This window comes from Pinus tabuliformis, chromosome 2_2, assembly GCF_031772625.1.
Source record: "Pinus tabuliformis cultivar Carrire ecotype Pingquan chromosome 2_2, CPIR1, whole genome shotgun sequence".
NCBI classification, from domain to species: Eukaryota; Viridiplantae; Streptophyta; class Pinopsida; order Pinales; family Pinaceae; genus Pinus; species Pinus tabuliformis.
In genome coordinates this window covers 1,315,860,956-1,315,882,363 of record NC_142300.1, presented here as the reverse complement: position 1 = coordinate 1,315,882,363, position 21,408 = coordinate 1,315,860,956, and the positions used below count along the sequence as shown (strand labels likewise).

General features: G+C 41.6%; 2 protein-coding genes across 2 annotated transcripts; both read left to right on the top strand.

The window, feature by feature from the left end:
- Positions 1 to 1,985: 1,985 nt before the first annotated feature.
- LOC149198370 (uncharacterized) lies at positions 1,986 to 3,815 on the top strand. The gene has a single exon (XM_089409030.1). It carries the CDS (start codon positions 1,986 to 1,988, stop codon positions 3,813 to 3,815), a length of 1,830 nt encoding a protein of 609 aa, XP_089265156.1.
- Positions 3,816 to 6,963: 3,148 nt separating this feature from the next.
- LOC149198369 (uncharacterized) lies at positions 6,964 to 8,789 on the top strand. Its single transcript, XM_089409029.1, has 3 exons — positions 6,964 to 7,049; positions 7,202 to 7,486; positions 7,583 to 8,789. Exons 1-3 carry the CDS (start codon positions 6,964 to 6,966, stop codon positions 8,787 to 8,789), a joined length of 1,578 nt encoding a protein of 525 aa, XP_089265155.1.
- The last annotated feature ends 12,619 nt before the right edge of the window (positions 8,790 to 21,408 follow it).

Genomic DNA, 21,408 nt, shown 5'->3' with positions numbered 1-21,408 from the left:
CTGCAGCCCGTTTCTAGAGTGAGGAATTCTTCAACGCAGCAAACTACAGGACTGCAGCCCGTTTCTGGAGTGAGGAATTCTTCAACGCAACATGTACCTGAATTGTCAACACATTGTCTGCAGCGATCCTCAGATCTGCCAGATGCCTCATCACATCGGCCAGCTCCAGCAACGCAGTTCTTTTGCCAGTCATCTGATTTGACAGAGCCTTCAACGCTTTTTTCTCAAGATCAGATCGCTACGTTACCAGCTGACCCAGTTTTACAGCAGATAACTCCTTATTCTCCTACGCAAGATCTCTGTGAACCTACATTGGGACAAACTACTCCCTCTCCTTCTGCGCAATCAGAATCAGAGTTTACTTTTGGAATTCAGCTGGAAGATGAGGAGCTTATCGCAGCAGCTGACCATGCAATAGCTCTGTCCAAATCCGCATCAAAAACTGCGCAAGCTTCCGGTCTTCATGCTGCTCCTTCTAGTCCTCATGCTGCCCCTCCTTCTATTCCTCTTGCTGCACATTCTAATGCCAATAATTTAATGTTGAACAGTTCAAATTCTGGGCATGCCATTAATCTAATGATGAACAGTTCAAACGCTGGGCATGTCTCATCATTAGGCATTCCGGGCTCTTCCACTGCTGCTTTAGGGCATGCTGCTGCTCCTCCTCCTTCCATATAGCATACTCCCTTGGTTTCTGCACCAGATCAGTTACCTATGGATAAACTTCCCCCATTGCCCAAATCCTGGGAGGAAATAATTCATTGTGCTGTTAAGGACTTTCAGAAAGCCACTGAGGTCTTTCTCAGATCTCATGCTCTGGTTGAGAAGCTTGAAGCCCTTCAAAAAGATGGTCGTGTTATTCAGAGTCTCATGGTAAAAGTTCCCGGTCTTGCTGCTTCAGATCCTGATAGCTCTCCCATTCTTAGATCCGGACTTGAATCCATCACTGAGAACTTCAGGAAAGAATGCCATGCATTCTATCTTCAGCATGAGAGATCCATTGTCACTAAAAATGAAGAGAAGCTTGATCATCTTGCTTCATCTTTTCATGACAACCTCCAGCAGCTTGCTGAACCTTTTGCCAATGTTCAATTCACTAGCTGCTCTGGTCCTGTTGCAGGTAGCTCTATTGCTGCACAATGGGTCTCTCGTGCCACTGCTTCTTACAACAGACAAATCAATCAATTCCAGATTGAAATGATTGAACGTCGTGCCGCCCGCAGTGCTGCCCTTGCTGCTAGAAATGCTTCCAGAGAAGATTTGGCTAAATTAGCCAACAATATACCTCGGGAAGAAGCTATTTCGGTTTTGGTCCAAAAAGAGGTTGCTCGATCTCTTCAGACCCAGCAACATAAGTTGGATGCCGCTCTCAAACCTATCCAGGAACAAATCGCTTTCCTGATAGATTTGCAATCTTCCAACTCTCCTAAGCAGCAGCAGCAGAATCTTCCGCCAAAGCAACAGCAGCTGCGCCCAAAGCAGCAACAACATAGAAAGCAGCCACAACAGCATCAACAACAGCAGCCACAGCACAGAAGGTCGCAGCAACAGCATCAGCCACAGCAACAGCAGTAGCATCAGAAACCTCAGCAAAAGCAGAAAAGGCAGCAACCTCAACTTTCCCAGCAACAATCTCGGCAGCAGCATCAGCAGATGCCCCAGCAACATCACAGGCAACAGCCTCATCAGCACCCCCCAACTGCCCAGCAGTCAAAAAACAGGGTTGGCAGAGAGAGATTCCGCCGGGGAAGGAGGTTCACACCATCTGCTGCTGGGCCATCGCCCTCCATTCAAAACCAAGCTTCTTTGAACACTGGTTTGAATCTGGAGGCTGTTCCATTTGTGCCACAGTAGCAAAGCATGTTGCAGAACCCTGCACAAGCAAAAAACAAGGGAAAAGCTCCCTTAGAGTAGGCAGCTCCCGAACCCTATTTTGGTTGCCCTCTATTAGCCCTTTCTCTTATCTTTCTTATCTACTTGGAAAAATGACTCCCTCCAGGTTAGATAGTAGGATCAGCAATCTAGCCATCCACAATCTTTCCTCTGTCTCTCTTTCCTTCAGTCAAGAAAAGCTTTTGGGCTTAGGGCACAAATTTATTCCCAGGCCACCTCCCATGTCTGTAGATAATATTCTTAACGAATATGCCTATTTTTCCAGACTGTGTCGTCTTAGAAGATTTTTTGGCCCCTCTACAGATGATGTCTACAATCCTTTTAGATTGCCTAACACCTCCTGGGAACCCCCTATCCATGATCCAGATCTGAATCATGCTCTTCATATTGGTCTTACCCTTCTGCACAATAAGATTGCCTCTGTTGATTTCTCCCACAAACCCCGCTTTTCCAGGTCCCAATTGCTTGCTCTAAGGATCCTTCGCCGACTCCCTATTGTCTCCAAGCCAACGGACAAAAATTTGGGTATTGTGGTTCTTGATAAAGACAGATATGTTGCAGAAGCTCTTAGACAACTATCTGATCCTAATGTTTACAGGCCGTATTCTGCAGTTCCTTGGACCGCCATTAAAAGAAAGCTTTGCCAGCTTCAAGACAGATTCAACAATCTTCTTACAGTTCAGCAGTGGGAATATATTCAGCAAGTCAAACCCCATAAAGCTAGAGCTTGTATGCTTTACTTTCTTTGGAAGATTCACAAAAACCCTCCTGTAGGAAGGCCTATTTGTTCCTACAAAGGGTTCATGCTTGAACCTCTTTCTAAGTTTCTTCATCACAAGTTGCTTAGTACTCTGCTTACACAACCTTCTCATCTGCCTGATTCTATTTCTCTGCTTCAAGTTGTTGACTCAAAAAAGTTTTCTGCTGACTCTCTTCTTGTAACCTTTGATATAGAATCACTGTATCCAAGCATTCCCACTCAACAAGGCTTGCATGCCTTGAGGGAAATGCTAGATCATAGCTCTGCTGAATCTTTCTCCTCTAGGGATATTGATTTCCTAGTCTCTGCAGCCGAACTTGTTCTTTCTTGGCACTTTCTTCAGTTCAATGGTTGTTTCTATCGACAAATCCGAGGCACTGCTATGGGCAGCAACTTTGCTGTTGTCTATGCTTGTCTCTTCCTTTGTCATCTCGAGCAGGAAGTTTTCAGAAGAATGCCTTCTCCAGAGATTGAGCTGTTTAAACGCTTCATTGATGATGGTTGCATGGTTTGGGCTGGCTCCAAGGATAGATTGCTTCTGTTTCTGGATTGCTATCAATCCATCTATCCTAAACACATTCATATTACTTACTGTATCTCCTCCACCAGCATCAACTTTTTGGATTTAGTTCTTTTCAAAGGCTCAGATTTCCAAGCCTTTGGAAAGCTCCCTACCAGGTGCTATCAGAAGCCGCAGAATGCCTATCAATACATTCCATTTTCTTCTTGGCACCCTCGTCATCAAAAGGTTGCCCTTGTGGTAAATGAGTTACAATGTTATCTTCTTCGAGAAAGCAGTGAATCAGGGTTTTTGGAGCTACAGAAATATTTTTACCACAGGCTTCGATCCAGGGGGTATCCTCCTGATTTTCTTCAAGCTTGCTTCGCCAGAGTTCATTGGGATCAGAGGTCTACTCTTCTTCAGCAGGTTTATGCGCGAGGTCCAGTTCACACGGATCTCAAGAGGGCCCCCTTGGTGTTAAAGCTAGACTTCTGTGAAGCTACCAGAGCTTTAAACCTTGGGGGTTCCCTAAACCCTAAACTTCATGGAGAATTCCAGAACTTCCCTCAGTTGCAGCATATACCTAGACCTTTGATCTGTTGGCGAAATCCTAGAAAGATGGGCACCTTTTACATGAGCAGTGCCGATCCTCAATCTTGACACCTTCAGGAGCATCATTTTTTGCTACAGTTCATAATTTTTTAATTAATTAATTAACTTATGATGCATAACGGCTAGTTTTTTAACGGCTAGTTTTTCATAACGGCTAGTTTTTTATAACGGCTAGTTTTTGTAACGGCTAGTTTTTTGAAAGCTGGCACTGCTCCTGTTCACTTTATAAGGACAGCTTGCACTCATTGCTTATGTATCACTGATGAGTCCTATTTCGGACGAAACTAGTTTGATGTATAATACATAAGTTTTTTTTATGTGCATCTCTTCTGTCCTTTATTCTTAATTTCTTTCTTCAGTCTTTTTTTATCTGGGGTTTTATTGGGCATACTTCGATTTATTTCCGCTTTAATTTTTTCGGTACCCTAAACCCTAAACCCTAAAACCCTAAACCCTAAACCCCAAACCCCTAAACCCTTAACCCTTAACCCTAAACCCTTAACCCCTAACCCTAAACCCTAAATCCTAAACCTTAAACCCTAAACCCTAAACCCTAAAACCCTAAAACCCGAACCCTGAACCCGAACCCTGAACCCTGAACCCTGAACCCGAAACCCGAAACCCTAAACCCTAAACTTCATGGAGAATTCCAGAACTTCCCTCAGTTGCAGCATATACCTAGACCTATGGTCTGTTGGCGAAATCCTAGAAAGATGGGCACATTTTACATGAGCAGTGCCGATCCTCGATCTTGACACCCTCAGGAGCATCATTTTTTGTCTACAGTTCTTCATAATTTTTAATTTTTTTTTTAATTTAATTAATTAATTAATTATGTATAACGGCTAGATTTTTAACGGCTAGTTTTTGTAACAGCTAGATTTTTGAAAGCTAGCTTTGCTCCTGTTCACTTTATAAGGACAGCTTACACTCATTGCTTGCTTATGTATCACTGATGAGTCCTATTTTGGACGAAACTAGTTTGATGTATAATACATAAGTTTTTATGTGCATCTCATTTGTCCTTTGTTTATCTGTTTCTTTAGTTTTAATTTCTGTGGGTTTTTATTGATCATACTTCAATATTATTTCCGCCTTTATTTTTGGTAACCTAAACTGTCTATGGCGAAGAATAATTTAGATCTATCGATCAATAATCGCCCTGTTACTCGCTCAATGTCCCAACGTTCTCAGAATTCTTTCAATTCTTTGAATTCAGAGTGTCAGGATTCAGCTTCTTCAACTGACAAGCGAATCTCTGCCGCTTCATACAAACGTTTCCTTGAAGATTTTTTTCTTCTTCATGTAAACTCTGAGCGGGTCCCATTGCTGGTTGAGGAAGCTTTAAAATTTTCTGGGTCTTGTTCTTATAATCAATTGTTTGATTTAATAAATCAAGGTCCCACGCAGCAAAATATTTCTGCTCCTCCCGTTCAGATTTCCATGCAAAGTTCTGCGCTACCAGATCCAGCCTCCATGCAACGTTCTTCATTGCCAGAGCTGCCGGATCCAACACCTGAATTGCAGCGTTCTTTGCCAGATTCGTTGCCAGACCTGCCAGAACATACCACGCAGTGTTTACATTCAGATTTGCAACGTGATTATTCTTCCACGCAGTGTTTTCAGTCAGATTTGTAGCGTGAGCATTCTTCCACGCAGTGTTTACAGCCATCGTTGGTAGATCTGCCAGAAGCTTCCACGCAGTTCACTTCAACGTCGGCAAATCTGCCAGATTTATCCACGCAACATTCTTCAGGCCTGCATATCGTTTCTGAATTGGGAAATTCATCAACGCTTCATATGCAACAGTCCCCAGATCTGCCAGATTCCTCAACGCAATGTCCTCATCTGCCAGCTCCAGCAACACATTTTTTTCGACATTCATCTGAATTGTCAGAGCCTTCAACGTTTTTGCTGCAAGATCGTGTTGCTGTGTTAACTGCTGATCCTGTTTTACAACAAATCTCTCCTATTTCTCCTGCGCAAGTTCCTTCTGAGCCAGCAACAAGACAGTCAGCATTCTCTCCTTCTGCGCAGTTATCTCATGAGGTTGAGCAGGTGGCTCCCTCCCCTTCTGCGCAGATACCCTATCTTGTTGAACCTGTTCCTGAGCATCAGACTTCTTCTCCTTCTGCGCAGTCAGAATCTGAATTTACTTTTGGAATTCAGCTGGAAGATGAGGAGCTCATTGCAGCAGCTGACCATGCTATCTCTGCATGGAAGGTTCTTTCCAGTTCAGCTTCAAAAACTGCTCAGACTTCCTCTCTTGACAATCTGGTTTCTTCCAGTCCTCATGCTGCTCCTTCTTCTATTCCTCCTGCTGCCCATTCTATTGGCCTTTGTTCTAATGTCAACAATTTTAGCTCAAGTTCTGGGCATGTCTCTTCATTGAGCATTCCGGGCTCTTCCTCTGCTGCAATAGGGCATGATGCTCCCTCTACCTCTATGCAGCATATTACTTCGGCTTCTGGACATGTCTCATCTTTGGGCATTTTGGGTTCTTCCTCTGCTGCAATAGGGCATGCTGCTCCCTCTAACTCTATGCAACATATTCCTTTGGCTTCTACACCGGATCAGTTTCCCATGGATGAACTTCCCCCATTGCCCAAATCCTGGGAGGAATTAATTCATTGTGCTGTTAAAGACTTTCAGAAAGCCACTGAGTTCTTTCTCAGATCTCATGCTTTGGTGGAGAAGCTTGAAGCCCTCCAAAAAGATGGCCGTGTTATTCAGAGTCTCATGGTTAAAGTTCCCGGTCTTGCTGCTTCAGACCCTGATAGCTCTCATATTCTCAGATCCGGACTTGAATCCATCACTGAGAACTTCAGGAAAGAATGCCATGCATTCTATCTTCGTCATGGGAGATCCATTGTCACCAAAAATGAAGAGAAGCTTGATCAGCTTGCTTCATCTTTTCATGACAACCTCCAACAGCTTGCTGAACCTTTTGCCAATGTTCAATTCACTAGCTGCTCTGGTCCGGCTGCAGGTAGCTCTATTGCTGCACAATGGGTCTCTCGTGCCACTGCTTCTTACAACAGACAAATCAATCAATTCTAGATTGAAATGATTGAACATCGTGCCAAAAAACGGGGTAGGTAGAGAGAGATTCCGCCACGGAAGGAGGTTCACACCATCTGCTGCTGGGCCATCGCCCTCCAGTCAAAACCAAGCTTCTTTGAACACTGGTTTGAATATGGAGGCTGTTCCATTTGTGCCACAGCAGCAAAGCATGTTTCAGAACCATGCACGGGCCAAAAACAAGGGAAAGGCTCCCTTAGAGTAAGCAAATCCCGAACCATTTTTTCGCTGCCCTATATTAGCCCTTTTAGTTATCTCTCTTATCTGATTGGAAGAATGACTCCCTCCAGGTTAGATAGTAGGATTAGCAACTTAGCTATCCATAATCTTTCCTCTGTCTCTCTTTCTTTCAGCCAAGAAAAGCTTTTGGGCTTAGGGCAGAAATTTATTCCCAGGCCACCTCCCATGTCTGTAGATAATATTCTTAATGAATATGCCTATTTTTCCAGACTTTGCCGTCTTAGGAGATTTTTTGGTCCTTCTACAGATGATGTCTACAATCCTTTTAGATTGCCTAACTCCTCCTGGGAACCCCCTATCCGTGATCCTGATCTGAATCATGCTCTTCATATTGGTCTTACCCTTCTGCACAATAAGATTGCCTCTGTTGATTTTTCCCACAAACCCCGCTTTTCCAGGTCCCAATTGCTTGCTCTAAGGAGCCTTCGCTGACTCCCTATTGTTATCAAGCCAGCAGACAAAAATTTGGCTATTGTGGTTCTTGATAAAGACAGATATGTTGCAGAAGCTCTTTGGCAACTATCTGATCCTAATGTATACAGACCGTATTCTGCAGTTCCTTGGGCCGCCATAAAGAGGAAGCTTTGCCAGCTTCAAAAGAGATTCAGTAATCTTCTTACAGTGCAACAGTGGGAATATATTCAGCAAGTCCAATCCCATAAAGCTAGAGCCTGTATGCTTTACTTTCTGTGGAAGATTCACAAAAACCCTCCTATAGGAAGGCCTATTTGTTCCTACAAAGGGTTCATGCTTGAGCCTCTTTCTAAGTTTCTTCATCATAAGTTGCTTAGTACTCTTCTTGCACAACCTTTTCATCTGCCTGATTCTATTTCTCTGCTTCAAGTTGTTGACTCAAAAACTTTTCCTGTTGACTCTCTCCTTGTAACCTTTGATATAGAATCGCTATATCCAAGCATTCCCACTCAACAAAGCTTGCATGCGTTGAGGGAAATGCTGCTTCATAGCTCTGCTGAATCTTTCTCCTCTAGGGATATTGATTTCCTGGTTTCTGCAGCCGATCTTGTTCTTTCTTGGCACTTTCTTCAGTTCAATGGCTGTTTTTATCGACAAGACCGGGGAACTGCTATGGGCAGCAACTTTGCTGTTGTCTATGCTTGTCTCTTCCTTTGTCATCTTGAGCAGGAAGTTTTCAGAAGAACTCCTTCACCAGAGATTGAGTTGTTTAAACGCTTCATCGATGATGGTTGCATGGTTTGGGCTGGCTCCAAGGATAGATTGCTCCAGTTTTTGGACTGCTATCAGTCCATCTATCCTGATCACATTCATATTACTTACTGCATCTCCTCCACCAGCATCAACTTTTTGGATTTAGTTCTTTTCAAAGGCTCAGATTTCCAAGCCTTTGGAAAGCTCTCTACCAGGTGCTATCAGAAGCCGCTGAATGCCTATCAATACATTCCATTTTCTTCTTGGCACCCTCGTCATCAAAAGGTTGCTTTTGTGGTTAATGAGTTACAACGTTATCTTCTTCGGGAAGCAGTGAATCGGGTTTTCTGGAGCTACAAAGATCTTTCTACCAGAGGCTTCGATCTAGGGGGTATCCTCCTGATTTTCTTCAAGCTTGCTTCGCCAGAGTTCATTGGGATCAGAGGTCTGCTCTTCTTCAGCAGGTTTATGCGCGAGGTCCAGTTCGCACGGACCTCAAGAGGGCCCCCTGGTGTTAAAGCTAGACTTCTGTGAGGCTACCAGAGCTTTAAACCTTGGGGGTTCCCTAAACCCTAAACTTCATGGAGAATTCCAGAACTTCCCTTAGTTGCAACATATACCTAGACCTATGATCTGTTGGCGAAATCCTAGAAAGATGGGCACATTTTACATGAGCAGTGCCGATCCTCGATCTTGACACCCTCAGGAGCATCATTTTTCGTCTACAGTTCTTCATAATTTTTAATTTTTTTTTAATTAATTAATTAATTAATTAATTAATGATGTATAACAGCTAGTTTTATAACGGCTAGTTTTTGTAACGGCTAGATTTTTGAAAGCTAGCTTTGCTCCTGTTCACTTTATAAGGACAGCTTGCACTCATTGCTTATGTATCACTGATGAGTCCTATTTTGGACGAAACTAGTTTGATGTATAATACATAAGTTTTTATGTGCATCTCATTTGTCCTTTATTTATCTGTTTCTTTAGTTTTAATTTCTCTGGGTTTTTATTGATCATACTTCAAGATTATTTCCGCCTTTATTTTTGGTAACCCTAAACCCTAAACCCCAAACCCCAAACCCAAAACCCCAAAACCCCAAACCCCAAACCCTAACGCCGAAACCCTTAACCCTAGACCCTACACCCTAGACCCTAAACCCTACACCCTAGACCCTAAACCCTAAACTTCATGGAGAATTCCACAACTTCACTTAGTTGCAGTATATTCCTAGACCTTTGATTTGTTGGCAAAATCCTAGAAAGATGGTCACATTATACATGAGCAGTGTCGATCCTCGATCTTGACACCTTCAAGAGCATCATTCTACTGTTCTTCATAATTTTTTAATTTAATTAGTTAATTAATTACAATTATGATGCATAACAGCTAGTTTATTATAATGGCTGGATTTTTATAACGGCTAGTTTTTGTAACGACTAGTTTTTTGGAAGCTAGCACTGCTCTTGTTCACTATATAAACACTGCTTGCACTGCTTGATTATGTGTCACTGATGAGTCCTAGTTTGGACGAAACTAGTTTGATGTATAATACATAAGTGTTTATGTGCATCTCTTTTGTCCTTTGTTTCTTTGTTTTTAAGTTTTAACTTTTCTGGGTTTTTATTGATCATAATTCGAGATTATTTCCGCCTTTATTATTTTGGTACACTAAACTGTCTATGGCGAAGAATAATTCAAATCTATCGGTCAATCTCGCTCAATGTCCCAGCGTTCTCAGAATTCTTTGAATTCAGATTGTCAGGATTTAGCCTCTTCAGCTAACAAGCGAAACTCTGCCGCTGCTTACTAACGTTTCCTTGAAGATTTTTTTCTTCTTCATGTAAATTCTGAGCGGGTCCCAGCGCTGGTTGAGGAAGCTTTAAAATTTTCTGGATCATGTTCTTACAATCAATTGTTTGATTTATTAAATCAGGGTCCCACGCAGCAAAATAATTCTGCTCCTGTTCAGTCCATGCAACGTTCTGCGCTGCCAGATCCAGCCTCCATGCAACGTTCTTCATTGCCAGAGCTGCCAGATCCAACCTCCACGCAATGTTTGCAGCGCTCCTCTATTCTACTTGTTCTGCCAGACCCTTCCACGCAGCATGCTACAGAATTATAGCGTTCTTTGCCAGATCCGCCTGTTTCTTCCACGCAGCATTCTCCTGAATTGCTACGTGTATTGCTAGATCTGTCAGAACAATCTTCCACGTAGTGTTTGCTCTCTTCAACGTTGGTAGATCTGCGTGATCCTGCGTCCACACAGATCACTTCAACGTTGGCAGATCTGCCAAATCCATCCATGCTGCATGCTTCAGGCTTGCATAACGTTTCTGAATTGACAAATTCATCAACGCAATGTCTGCAACAGTCCTCAGATCTGTCAGATTCCTCAACGCAGTGTCTTCATCTTCCAGCTCCAGCAACACAGTTTTTCGACATTCATCTGAATTGTCAGAGCCTTCAACGTTTTTTCTTCAGGATCGTGTTGCTGCGTTATCTGTTGATCCTGTTTTACAACAAATAACTCCTATTTATCCTGCGCAAGTTCTTTCTGAGCCAGCAACAAGACAGTAAGCACAGTTATCTCATGAGGTTGAGCAGGTGGCTCCCTCCCCTTCTGCGCAGACGCTCTATCTTGCTGAACCTATTCCTGAGCATCCGCCCTCTCCTTCTGCGCAGTCAGAATCAGAGTTTACCTTTGGAATTCAGTTGGAAGATGAGGAGCTAATTGCAGCAGCTGACCATGCTATCTCTGAGAAGATGGTTTTGTCTAGTTCAGCTTCAAAATATGCGCAGACCTCCTCTCTTAACAATCTGGTTTCTTCAGATCTTCATGCTGCTCCTTCCAGTCCTCTTGCTGCCCCTTCTTCCATTCCTCCTGCTGCACATTCTATTCCTCCTTTCACACATTCTATTGGCCTTTGTTCTAATGCCAATAATTTTATGTTGAACGGCTCAGGTTCAGGGCATGTCTCATCATTGGGCATTCTGGGCTCTTCCTCTGCTGCAATAGGGCATGCTAATCCTTCTTCCTCTATGCATCATATTCCTTTGGCTTCTACACCGAAGCAGTTACCCATGGATTAACTTCCCCCATTGCCCAAATCCTGGGAGGAAATAATTCATTGTGTTGTTAAGGACTTTCAGAAAGCCACTGAGGTCTTTCTCAGATCTCATGCTTTGGTTGAGAAGCTTGAAGCCCTTCAAAAATATGGGCGTGTAATTCAGAGTCTCATGGTAAAAGTTCTCGGCCTTGCTGCTTCAAATCTGGATAGCTCTCCCATTCTCAGATCCGGACTTGAATCCATCACTGAGAATTTCAGGAAAGAATGCCATGGATTCTATCTTCAGCATGAGCGATCCATTGTCACTAAAAATGAAGAGAAGCTTGATCAGCTTGCTTCATCTTTTCATGAAAATCTCCAACAACTTGCGGAACCTTTTGCCAATATTCAATTCGCCAGCTGCTCTGGTCCCGTTTTAGGTAGCATCATTGCTGTGCAATGGGTCTCTCGTGCCACTGCTTCTTATAACTGGCAAATCAATCAATTCCAGATTGAAATGATCGAACGTCGTGCCGCCCGCTCTACTGCCCTAGCTGCCAGAAATGCATCCATAGAATATTTGGCTAAATTAGCCAACAATATACATCGGGAAGAAGCTATCTCAGTCTTTGTCCAAAAAGAGGTTGCTAGATCTCTTCAGACCCAGCAACAAAAGTTGGACGCTACTCTCAAACCTATTCAGGAACAAATCGCTTTCCTGATAGATTTGCAATCTTCAAACTCTTCTAAGCAGCAACAACAGCCTCATCCGCAGCAACATCAGCAATTGCGCTCAAAGCAACAACAACGCAGAAAGCCCCAACATCAGCAACAACAGCAACCACAGCACAGAAGGCCGCAACAGTAGCAGCGACGATAGCAGCAACAGCATCAGCCACAACAACAACTTCAACAACAACAGAAAAAGCAGAAAAGGAAGCAACCGCAACCTTCCCAGCAACAATCTCAGCAGCAACACCAGCCGATGCCCCAGCAACATCGCAGGCAGTAGCCTCAGCAGCGCCCTCCAACTGCCCAGCACTTTGCTGCCCAACAGTAAAAAAACGGGGCAGGCAGAGAGAGATTCGCCGGGGAAGTAGGTTCACACCATCTGCCGCTGGGCCATCACCCTCCATTCAAAAACAAGCTTCTCTGAACACTAGTTTGAATCTGGAGGCTGTTCCATTTGTGCCACAACAGCAAAGCATGTTTCAGAACCATGCACGGGCAAAAAACAAGGGAAAGGCTCCCTTAGAGTAAGCAATTCTCGAACCCTGTTTTGGCTGCCCTCTATTAGCCCTTTCTCTTATCTTTCTTATCTGATTGGAAAAATGTCTCCCTCCAGGTTAGATAGTAGGATCAACAATTTAGCCATCCACAATCTTTCCTCTGTCTCTCTTTCCTTCAGCCAAGAAAATCTTTTGGGCTTAGGGCACAAAATTATTCCCAGGCCTCCTCCTATGTCTGTAGATAATATTCTTAATGAATATGCCTATTTTTCCAGACTTTTCCGTCTTAGAAGATTTTTTGGCCCCTCTACAGATGATGTCTACAATCCTTTTAGATTGCCTAACTCCTCCTAGGAACGCCCTATCCGTGATCCAGATCTGAATCATGCTCTTCATATTGGTCTTACCCTTCTGCACAATAAGATTACCTCTGTTGATTTCTCCCACAAACCCCGCTTCTCCAAGTCCCAATTGATTTCTCTAAGGAGCCTTCGTTGACTCCTTATTGTCATCAAGCCAGCGGACAAAAATTTGGGCATTGTGGTTCTTGATAAAGATAAATATGTTGCAGAAGCTCTTCGGCAACTTTCTGATCCTAATGTATATAGGCCGTATGCTACAGTTCCTTAGGCCGCCATTAAAAGAAAGCTTTGTCAGCTTCAAGACAGATTCAGCAATCTTATTATAGTTCAGCGGTGGGAATATATTCTGCAAGTCAAATCCCATAAAGCTAGAGCTTGTATGCTTTACTTTCTATGGAAGATTCACAAAAACCCTCCTGTAGGAAGGCCTATTTGTTCCTACAAAGGGTTCATGCTTGAACCTATTTCTAAGTTTCTTCATCACAAGTTGCTTAGCACTCTACTTGCACATCCTTCTCATTTGCCTGATTCTATTTCTCTGCTTCAAGTTGTTGACTCAAAATTTTTTCTGTTGACTATCTTCTTGTAACCTTTGATATAGAATCACTGTATCCAAGCATTCTCCCTCAACAAGGCTTGCATGGCTTGAGGGAAATGCTGATTCATAGCTCTGCTGAATCTTTCTCCTCTAGGGATATTGATTTCCTAGTCTCTGCAGCTGAACTTGTTCTTTCTTGGCACTTTCTTCAGTTCAATGGTTGTTTCTATCGACAAATCCGGGGAACCACTATGGGCATCAACTTTGCCGTTGTCTATGCTTGTCTCTTCCTTTGTCATCTTGAGCAGGAATTTTTTATAAGAATGCCTTCACCAGAGATTGAGCTATTTAAACGCTTCATCGATGATGGTTGCATGGTTTGGGCTGGCTCCAAGGATAGATTTCTCTAGTTTCTAACCCTAAACCCTTAACCCTAAACCTTTAAAACCTAAACCATAAAACCCTAAACCTAATCCCTAAACCCTAAGGTCAGAAAATCATCAAATCACTCACTTGTCATGACAGGGATAGAAGAAGAAAGACTTTTGAAGTTGCAAGGTACCTCTTCTTGTGCATTTCCATCAAGTCTTTTATGGCACGCTACATTTTGACACTTGAACTATGAGAACCTTCGTTTGTTGAAGAAAAATGGTGTGATTGGTTTGCCTACAATTCCTAGGAAACTTAAGCAATGTGATGCTTGTATTCTAGGAAAGCATAGCAAACAATCTTTTCATGATTCACATTCCAGAGCACATAGAAAACTTGAACTCATTCATTCATATTTATGCGGTCCAATGCATGTTCCTTCTACAAACAGAAATAAATATATGATGACATTTATTGATGTCTACACCAGAATGTGTTGGGTTTATTTATTGAAGAACAAATCTGACGCTTTTCAAACATTCAGTAACTTTCATACATGGATTGAAAATGATGCACAATCTCATAAAGGTTCCCCAAAGTGGCTGACAAAGACACCTAAAAGTGTTCATCCTGATGAGGTTGGAAAGACAAGAACAAGAAATTCAACCAAGCAAAATGGAGGTGATGTAGATTATTATGATTCACCTGTTGATATAGATGTTTCTTATGATTGTGAACTAAATTTGTCTACTGATTTTGAACCAACTTCCTGCAAAGAAGTCGCTTCTGATGATGAATGGGAAGAAGCGATGCAAAAGGAGTATGATGCCTTGATAAAGAATGGTACTTGGAAGCTGATTGATCCTCCATTGGGAACCAAACCAATTGGCTGCAAGTGGGTCTACAAGAACAAGTATAAAGTTGACGGCTCACTTGACAAGCACAAAGCCATGCTTGTGGCAAAAGGTTTTGCATAGAAGGAAGGGGTTGATTATGAGGAGACTTTTTCTCCACAGCAAAATGAGCTACCATCCAGACACTCTTTGCCCTAGTAGCTCAAAATGGTTGGAAAGTCCATCGAATGGATGTAAAAACTGCTTTCTTGAATGGAGATTTGAAAGAGAATGTTTTTATGTCCCAACCTAAAGGATTTGTTGTGAAGGGACATGAACATAAGGTATGCAAACTTGTGAAATCCTTGTATGGCCTCAAGCAAGCACCACGAGTCTGGTATGAAAAGTTAACTGAGCATCTTCTGAAACTCAACTTCAAACATTATGATCTTGATGATGCAACTTTGTCAAGAAAGTTGGAAAAACAATTGCATATTTTGTGGTATATGTAGATGATCTTTTAATGACAAAGAACAATGAGAGCTACATCGCATCCATAAAGAAGGAATTGAGGAAATTTTTTGAAATGACTGACTTGGGCTATGTTCACTACTATCTTGGTATTGAAGTAACTCAACATCCGAAGTCTATATTCCTCTCTTAAAAGAAGTACATTAGAGATCTGTTGAACAAGTTTGGCATGGCTGAGTGCAATCCTTTGACTACTCCAATGGAACAATACTTAAAGCTCACATCCATTGAAGGAAAAGAATTTGAGGATGCAACAAAGTATAGACAGTTTGTAGGAAGTCTCAACTACCTGACTACTACCAGACCAGACATTTCATTTGTTTTTGGAATCCTCTCCAGGTTTATGCAAAAGCCTTGTGAGGGACATTGGTCTACTGCAAAAAGAATTCTAAAGTACTTGAAGGGAACCCAAGACTTTGGACTCAAGTATACATAGGTGGGTGACTTCAACTTGATTGGATACTCTAATTCAGACTTTGATGGGGACAAAGACACTGGGGTACCTACTTTAGGTTATGCTATGAGTCTTGGATCAAGAGCTATCTCCTGGAGATCACACAACCAATTTGTTAAGATTGGCAACTAGGGCCAAACTCCACATGGGTCGTCTTATTTATGACAGTTGATTTTATCTTGGATTCCTCTGTCTAATAGGTGTAGGATTGATCTAAATATCATCCGATTCTGACATGTACAAATGAAGTTATAAATTTATTTTGATTATGGTCAAATTGTCAAGGTTGGCCAGCAAACTTATGTAGGCCCAGAAGCCCAACTATCACATCTATTCATCCTCAACGTTGCATATAAATAGAAGGTGACTTAACCTCATTTGGACACACTCATCTTCACACTTCCCTCTCTCTCTCTCCACATGTCGGAAATTTCAGGAGAGCGAAATTTCAGGAGGCCAAAATTTCAGGAGACCATAATTTTAGGAGAGCGAAACTTCAAGAGTCCGAAATTTCAGGAGACTGGATTTCTGGACAGTTTGACCAAGCGTTGAACAGCATGTGTTGACCTCCTTTGACTTCTTTTTTGTGATCTCTGTTTGGGCAAGCCACATTTCTGGGCACATAAATCAAGGCTAAACATTGACTTTTGACCAGTGTTCACTGCATCTAGGGCTGACTGTAGGTGGGTTGTTTGACCAAACTTTGACTGGGTTGAATTTGACTATTTTGAGGGTTGTTTTATCTTGTTGTTTGGAGGTCGAAGTTGACCGATTCGCTAAGGGTCAAATCTACCCTGTTGACCAGCATTGAATTTTATGGTTAGGGACTTTTTGCTGTTGTTATAAATTATCATATTTATAAATCAAGGAAAATTTTAAGGATGGAAAAATTTCTTAAAGTTTAAAAACATTGGCGCATCTCACTAATCCCTAATATGCAAACTATAAAATGTTTATTGATATATTTGTAAAATTATTAAAATCTATAATGATTTTATATATAGGCTCTATATAATGTTGGTGATTTTTAAGGTAAAATAATTTTATATTCTAAAATTTGGGTGAATCGTCTTTTATAATAATTAGAAATTGGCGAATCTTTTTTGTGGGAAAATCATGGAAAATTAGCCCACTGGGCGAACATTAGCCTTTAAAATTTTCCATGTTGTAAATTGTACTCTCTCTTTGTTGAACTATTGAAGACTAAAAGAAGTTTTGATCAAGGGTTTCCCCCATTGGGGTTTGTCCCTGGCTAGTGCCACATCTTGTGTCAATTTGTCTTGGCTTGTCTTTTACTGTTTATGTTTATGTTCTATCTGCATTTTACTATCATGTTGATGTGATTTCTAATCTGAAATTGATATTGGGCTAATAAAGAAATTGAAGTAAAATTGCTCTAAAGCATAGAACATGCCATTGTTGCCTAAAATTAACATGGTATCAGAGCTAAGGTGAAGACAAAGCCCAAGCAAGAGTGAAAGAACAATCACCAAAGATAGTTGGACAAGGAAAAAAGGTTTAATGGGTTCCTCATCCTACTTCCCGGCTGAAGACAAGCTCCATGATAAGTTTGACTATCATGGATGGAAGATGTCTCGTTATTTGACCTTGGAAGAAAAAGAAGTGATGGACTATGTGTAGGGTAAAATCCCTGAACCTCCTTCAAATGCATTGGCTGCTGTGAAGACCAAGTACAATAGGGCTAAAGTGAAAGCAAATAAGATTATTAGGGATTCCATTGACAAGCATCTGGTGGCCTACATCTCTAAATTGAAGTCCTCCAAGAAGATCTATGACATGTTGGTCGACAAATTTCTATTTCTCAAGAAAAAGTTGAAAGATATTAAGAAGGGAAAGGATGAGGATATTCAATCCTATTTTTTGAGGATGACTGAGATCAAGTATGATATACTCTCAATTGGAGAAGTCATTCCTAACAAGGAACTTACTCTCACCACCCTTGGAGGACTCCCACCTAAGTGGTATGTATTTAGAACCACCGTCCTCAACAATGATCGAATTCTAGGGTTTGAAGAATTAATGTTGAGATGCATTCAAGAAGAAACAAGAATGGTGGAGCAAGAAATGCCTTATAATAGAAGCAACCCCACTGCATTCTCTGCTCATGCCAAAAGGAGAAATAATGCAAGGTCTAAAGGTCATTTCTGTGGAAAGTCAGGATCTAAGGGAGGAAGGAAGGGCAGGTGCTTTGTTTGCAATAAGTTTGGCCACTATGCAAGGGAGTGTCCAAATAGAAGGGACACATCGGATGATGATGATCACAATCATTCCAAGAAAAACTTCAACAACAACGATCAAAGGAATGGCAGGTCCAATGGAAAAGGAAAAAGGAATGTGAGACGTCAAGGAAATGGTTGACCCTCCAAGTAATCAAGGAACTCCGAATATGAAGAATCAAAATTTGTTAACAATAAGCAAAAAGAGTACTATCTTATATCGACCCTCTCCATTGCCTCTCTTTTGGACACAGGGAAATTGGCTGATTGATAGTGGTACCTCAAGGCACTTCACCGGATACAAGGAAGCCCTCTCTAATTTGATAGAAAAGGAGACAAACTTGGAGATCATCCTTGGAGATGATGCCACCTATCCTATGAAGGGAGTAGGGAATGTTACCCTTCAAATGAATCAAGGTAACACTATTCATTTGCAAGAAGTACTATATGTACTTGATCTCAAGAAGAACCTGGTGTCCATTTCAGCCATGGAGGACAATGGATTCAAGGTGGAATTCATTGATGGAAAGGTACGTGTTTGGAAAAGAAATTTTAAAGATGCTTTTACTCTTGGGTTCAGGGTTGACACTTTGTATCAAGTTGGAGGAAGTCCATTGGGAGCCATGTCTTGCGACACATCTATACAATCTGAACTATGGCACCAGAGGTTTTCCCATCTTTATTATAAGGCCCTACCCGATGTGAGACAGATGGTGACAGGTATGCTCAAGTTCAAAGTAGAGCATGAAGGTGTATGTTCAGGATGTGCCAAATAATCCAAGACCATAGATATATTGCAAATAATCCACTCTGACATATGTTGTACGATGCCTGTAAACTATTTGGGAGGATACTTATATTATCTCACCTTTACGGATGATTATTCTTGCAAGACCTGGATCTACTTCTTGGCTTAGGGAGACTCTCGAAGATGCTGAGAGACACATTGCACCAAGGGGGACTTTCCGTGAAAGCAAGAAGCCAAACATGTATCAAGGATATTTGACTGCCATGAGCACTATTATTGAATATGAGCCTTCATCATCTGAAGAAGCCGTGAAGTATCAAGTATGGAAGGATGCTATGAATAAAGAATACAAGTCAATTATGAAGAATGATGTCTGGGATGTGGTCCCTAGACCTCGTGACAAATTTTTTGTCACCTCTAAGTGGCTCTACAAAATCAAGTATGTAGCTTATGGAAGTGCAGAAAAATTCGAGGCTCGCTTTGTTGCTCGAGGATTCTCTCAAAAGGAAGGTATATATTACGATGAGATATTTTCACCTGTTGCCCGATACACCACCATCCGCTAGATCATAGCCCTAATTGCCTCACAAGGATGGAACCTACATCAGATGGATGTCAAGACCGCTTTCTTGCATGGTTCAATCAAAGAGGAAGTCTATGTGGAACAACTTGAGGGGTTTGAGGTTCATGATCGGGAATCTCATGTATGCAGGTTGAAGAAAGCTCTCTATGGATTGAAGCAAGCACCTCAGCCTTGGTATGAGAGGATCAATAGCTATCTGATGAAGGTGGGATTCACTAGAAGTTAATCCAATCGGAACCTTTACTTTAAGGTTGAAAATGATAAACCTCTCATTTTGGTACTTTATGTGGACGACCCCTTTCTGACAGGTGCAAACCCTCTCATTCACAAATGTAAGAGGGAAATGGCTTCTGAATTTCAGATGGAGGACCTAGGACCGATGCACTATTTCCTAGGGTTGGAGGTCTGGCAAAATCCAGATGAAAGTTTCCTCTCTCACGGAAAATATGTTGTGAAGATATTGGAAAGATTTGGGATGGTGGATTGCAAGCCTGTGACTACTCCGATGGAACTTAACTTTAGAAGTTATGTGGTAGTGTTGCTGGACCTGAATTGGGAAATGCTTCTGAGTATCGTCAACTCATAGGAGCACTGATGTTCTTGGTGAACTCCCTTCTAGACATATGTTTTGTAGTTAACACATTGATCCAATATATGGTTGAGCCTCATCATATACATTGGATTGGTGCCAAGAATCTTCTAAGATATCTTTGGGGCACAATTACTCATGGACTAAGATACACTACCGGAGATGTGAGGCTACATGGTTATTCTAATGCTGATTTGGTTGGCAGTGTCGTGGATCGCAAGAGTACTTATGGATGTTGCTTTTCTTTGGGTTCTGCTTCGATATCATGGATGAGCAGGAAGTAGAAATCAGTTGCCTTGAGCACCGCCAAGGTCGAACTAGTATGGCCTCTTGTGAAGCTGTCTGGTTGAAGAAGCTCTTTAGTGAGCTGTTTGGACATGTACTAGATACCACCATGATCCTCAGTGCAAGGACGTTCAACAGTGTGGAGTACAATTTACATCAATATCTTCAGCCTTCTTTACATCGTGCTTGGGTATTGCTTGTAGAAAGATCCTTGGTCTTACAAACAACACATTGAGCAACGAACTTGCTCGAAATATATATGACAAAACCAGAATGAAGCCTAAATGTCCTGCACTGTTAGTAGCACATATTGTTGAAACCCTAAACTCATAATTGAGGGACAAAATTCGTAGTCATCAATAAGAAGGATTATGGTGCATTACATTTTGCTCACAACATTAGCAAGAGTTTCTGTTAAAGAAGTCTGGTCTATAGGGTTTCATTGTCACTATTGGTAGCTATGCCCTAACCTATACACTGAACTATATATATATATAGATATATATATATATGCCTAAGTTGTTTGCATTTGCTATTATGGGCTTTGTGCTAAGGAAGTGATGGAGTTTTGAACAAGAATGACAAGAAATGACTAAGTAGAATCATTACAGTGTTGTGATTATTTGACTAAGCATATGTAGAATGGAATTTGAGGCAAAGCTTCCTTGTGTTTTGAATGAAAAAATATGTTTGATAGTGCCTCGGTATTCGAAGCCTATACTATATGCATTCGAGCCGATGTGATGAGTTGATCAAGTGGCAGATATCTGGTAATTAGGTTGGAACGAATTCCATAATTGATGAAGTAAGGCCTAGCCACCCGAAGTGACTGTTGGAAGAAAGGCCAAGACACCTAATATGATTGTTGAACAAGCTTTGAAGGATTGTGCATTTGGAGAGGTCTGTCATGATAATTTCATAATTGTGTTTAAGGGCCTGTAACAAAAACTTGTGCTTCAAGAGTATGTCTTGCATTATAATCGACCCTCTAATACAGAGAAGTTTCTGTGGAGATGTGAGTCATCAGTTGTGCAAATTGATTATCTCTCAGTCCTAGAAGCATCTGATATGTATTGAGGAGTCCGGTTGCAAAACTCTAAAGGCAACTTTAAAGCATACCTCATAATTTCAACTGTTGGCACACCTAAGTTCTGATCTATAGTATTCAAGGTGCAAGATTGAATTAAACAAGAGATATCAAGAAGCTATCACTGATATTTGTAATCCTAAGAATCTCTTAAACGTCCAACAATGTGGAGTACAATTTACATCAATATCTTCAGTCTTCTTTACATCATGCTTGAGTATTGCTTGTAGAAAGATCCTCGGTCCTACAAACAACAT

Coding starts and splice junctions, on each gene's coding strand:
- LOC149198370 (XM_089409030.1), top strand. CDS start 1,986: ATGACTCCCTCCAGGTTAGATAGTAGGATCAGCAATCTAGCCATCCAC.
- LOC149198369 (XM_089409029.1), top strand. CDS start 6,964: ATGGAGGCTGTTCCATTTGTGCCACAGCAGCAAAGCATGTTTCAGAAC. Junction 7,050..7,201: donor AAGGGAAAGGCTCCCTTAGA/GTAAGCAAATCC, acceptor TCTTTCTTTCAG/CCAAGAAAAGCTTTTGGGCT. Junction 7,487..7,582: donor CACAAACCCCGCTTTTCCAG/GTCCCAATTGCT, acceptor TGATAAAGACAG/ATATGTTGCAGAAGCTCTTT.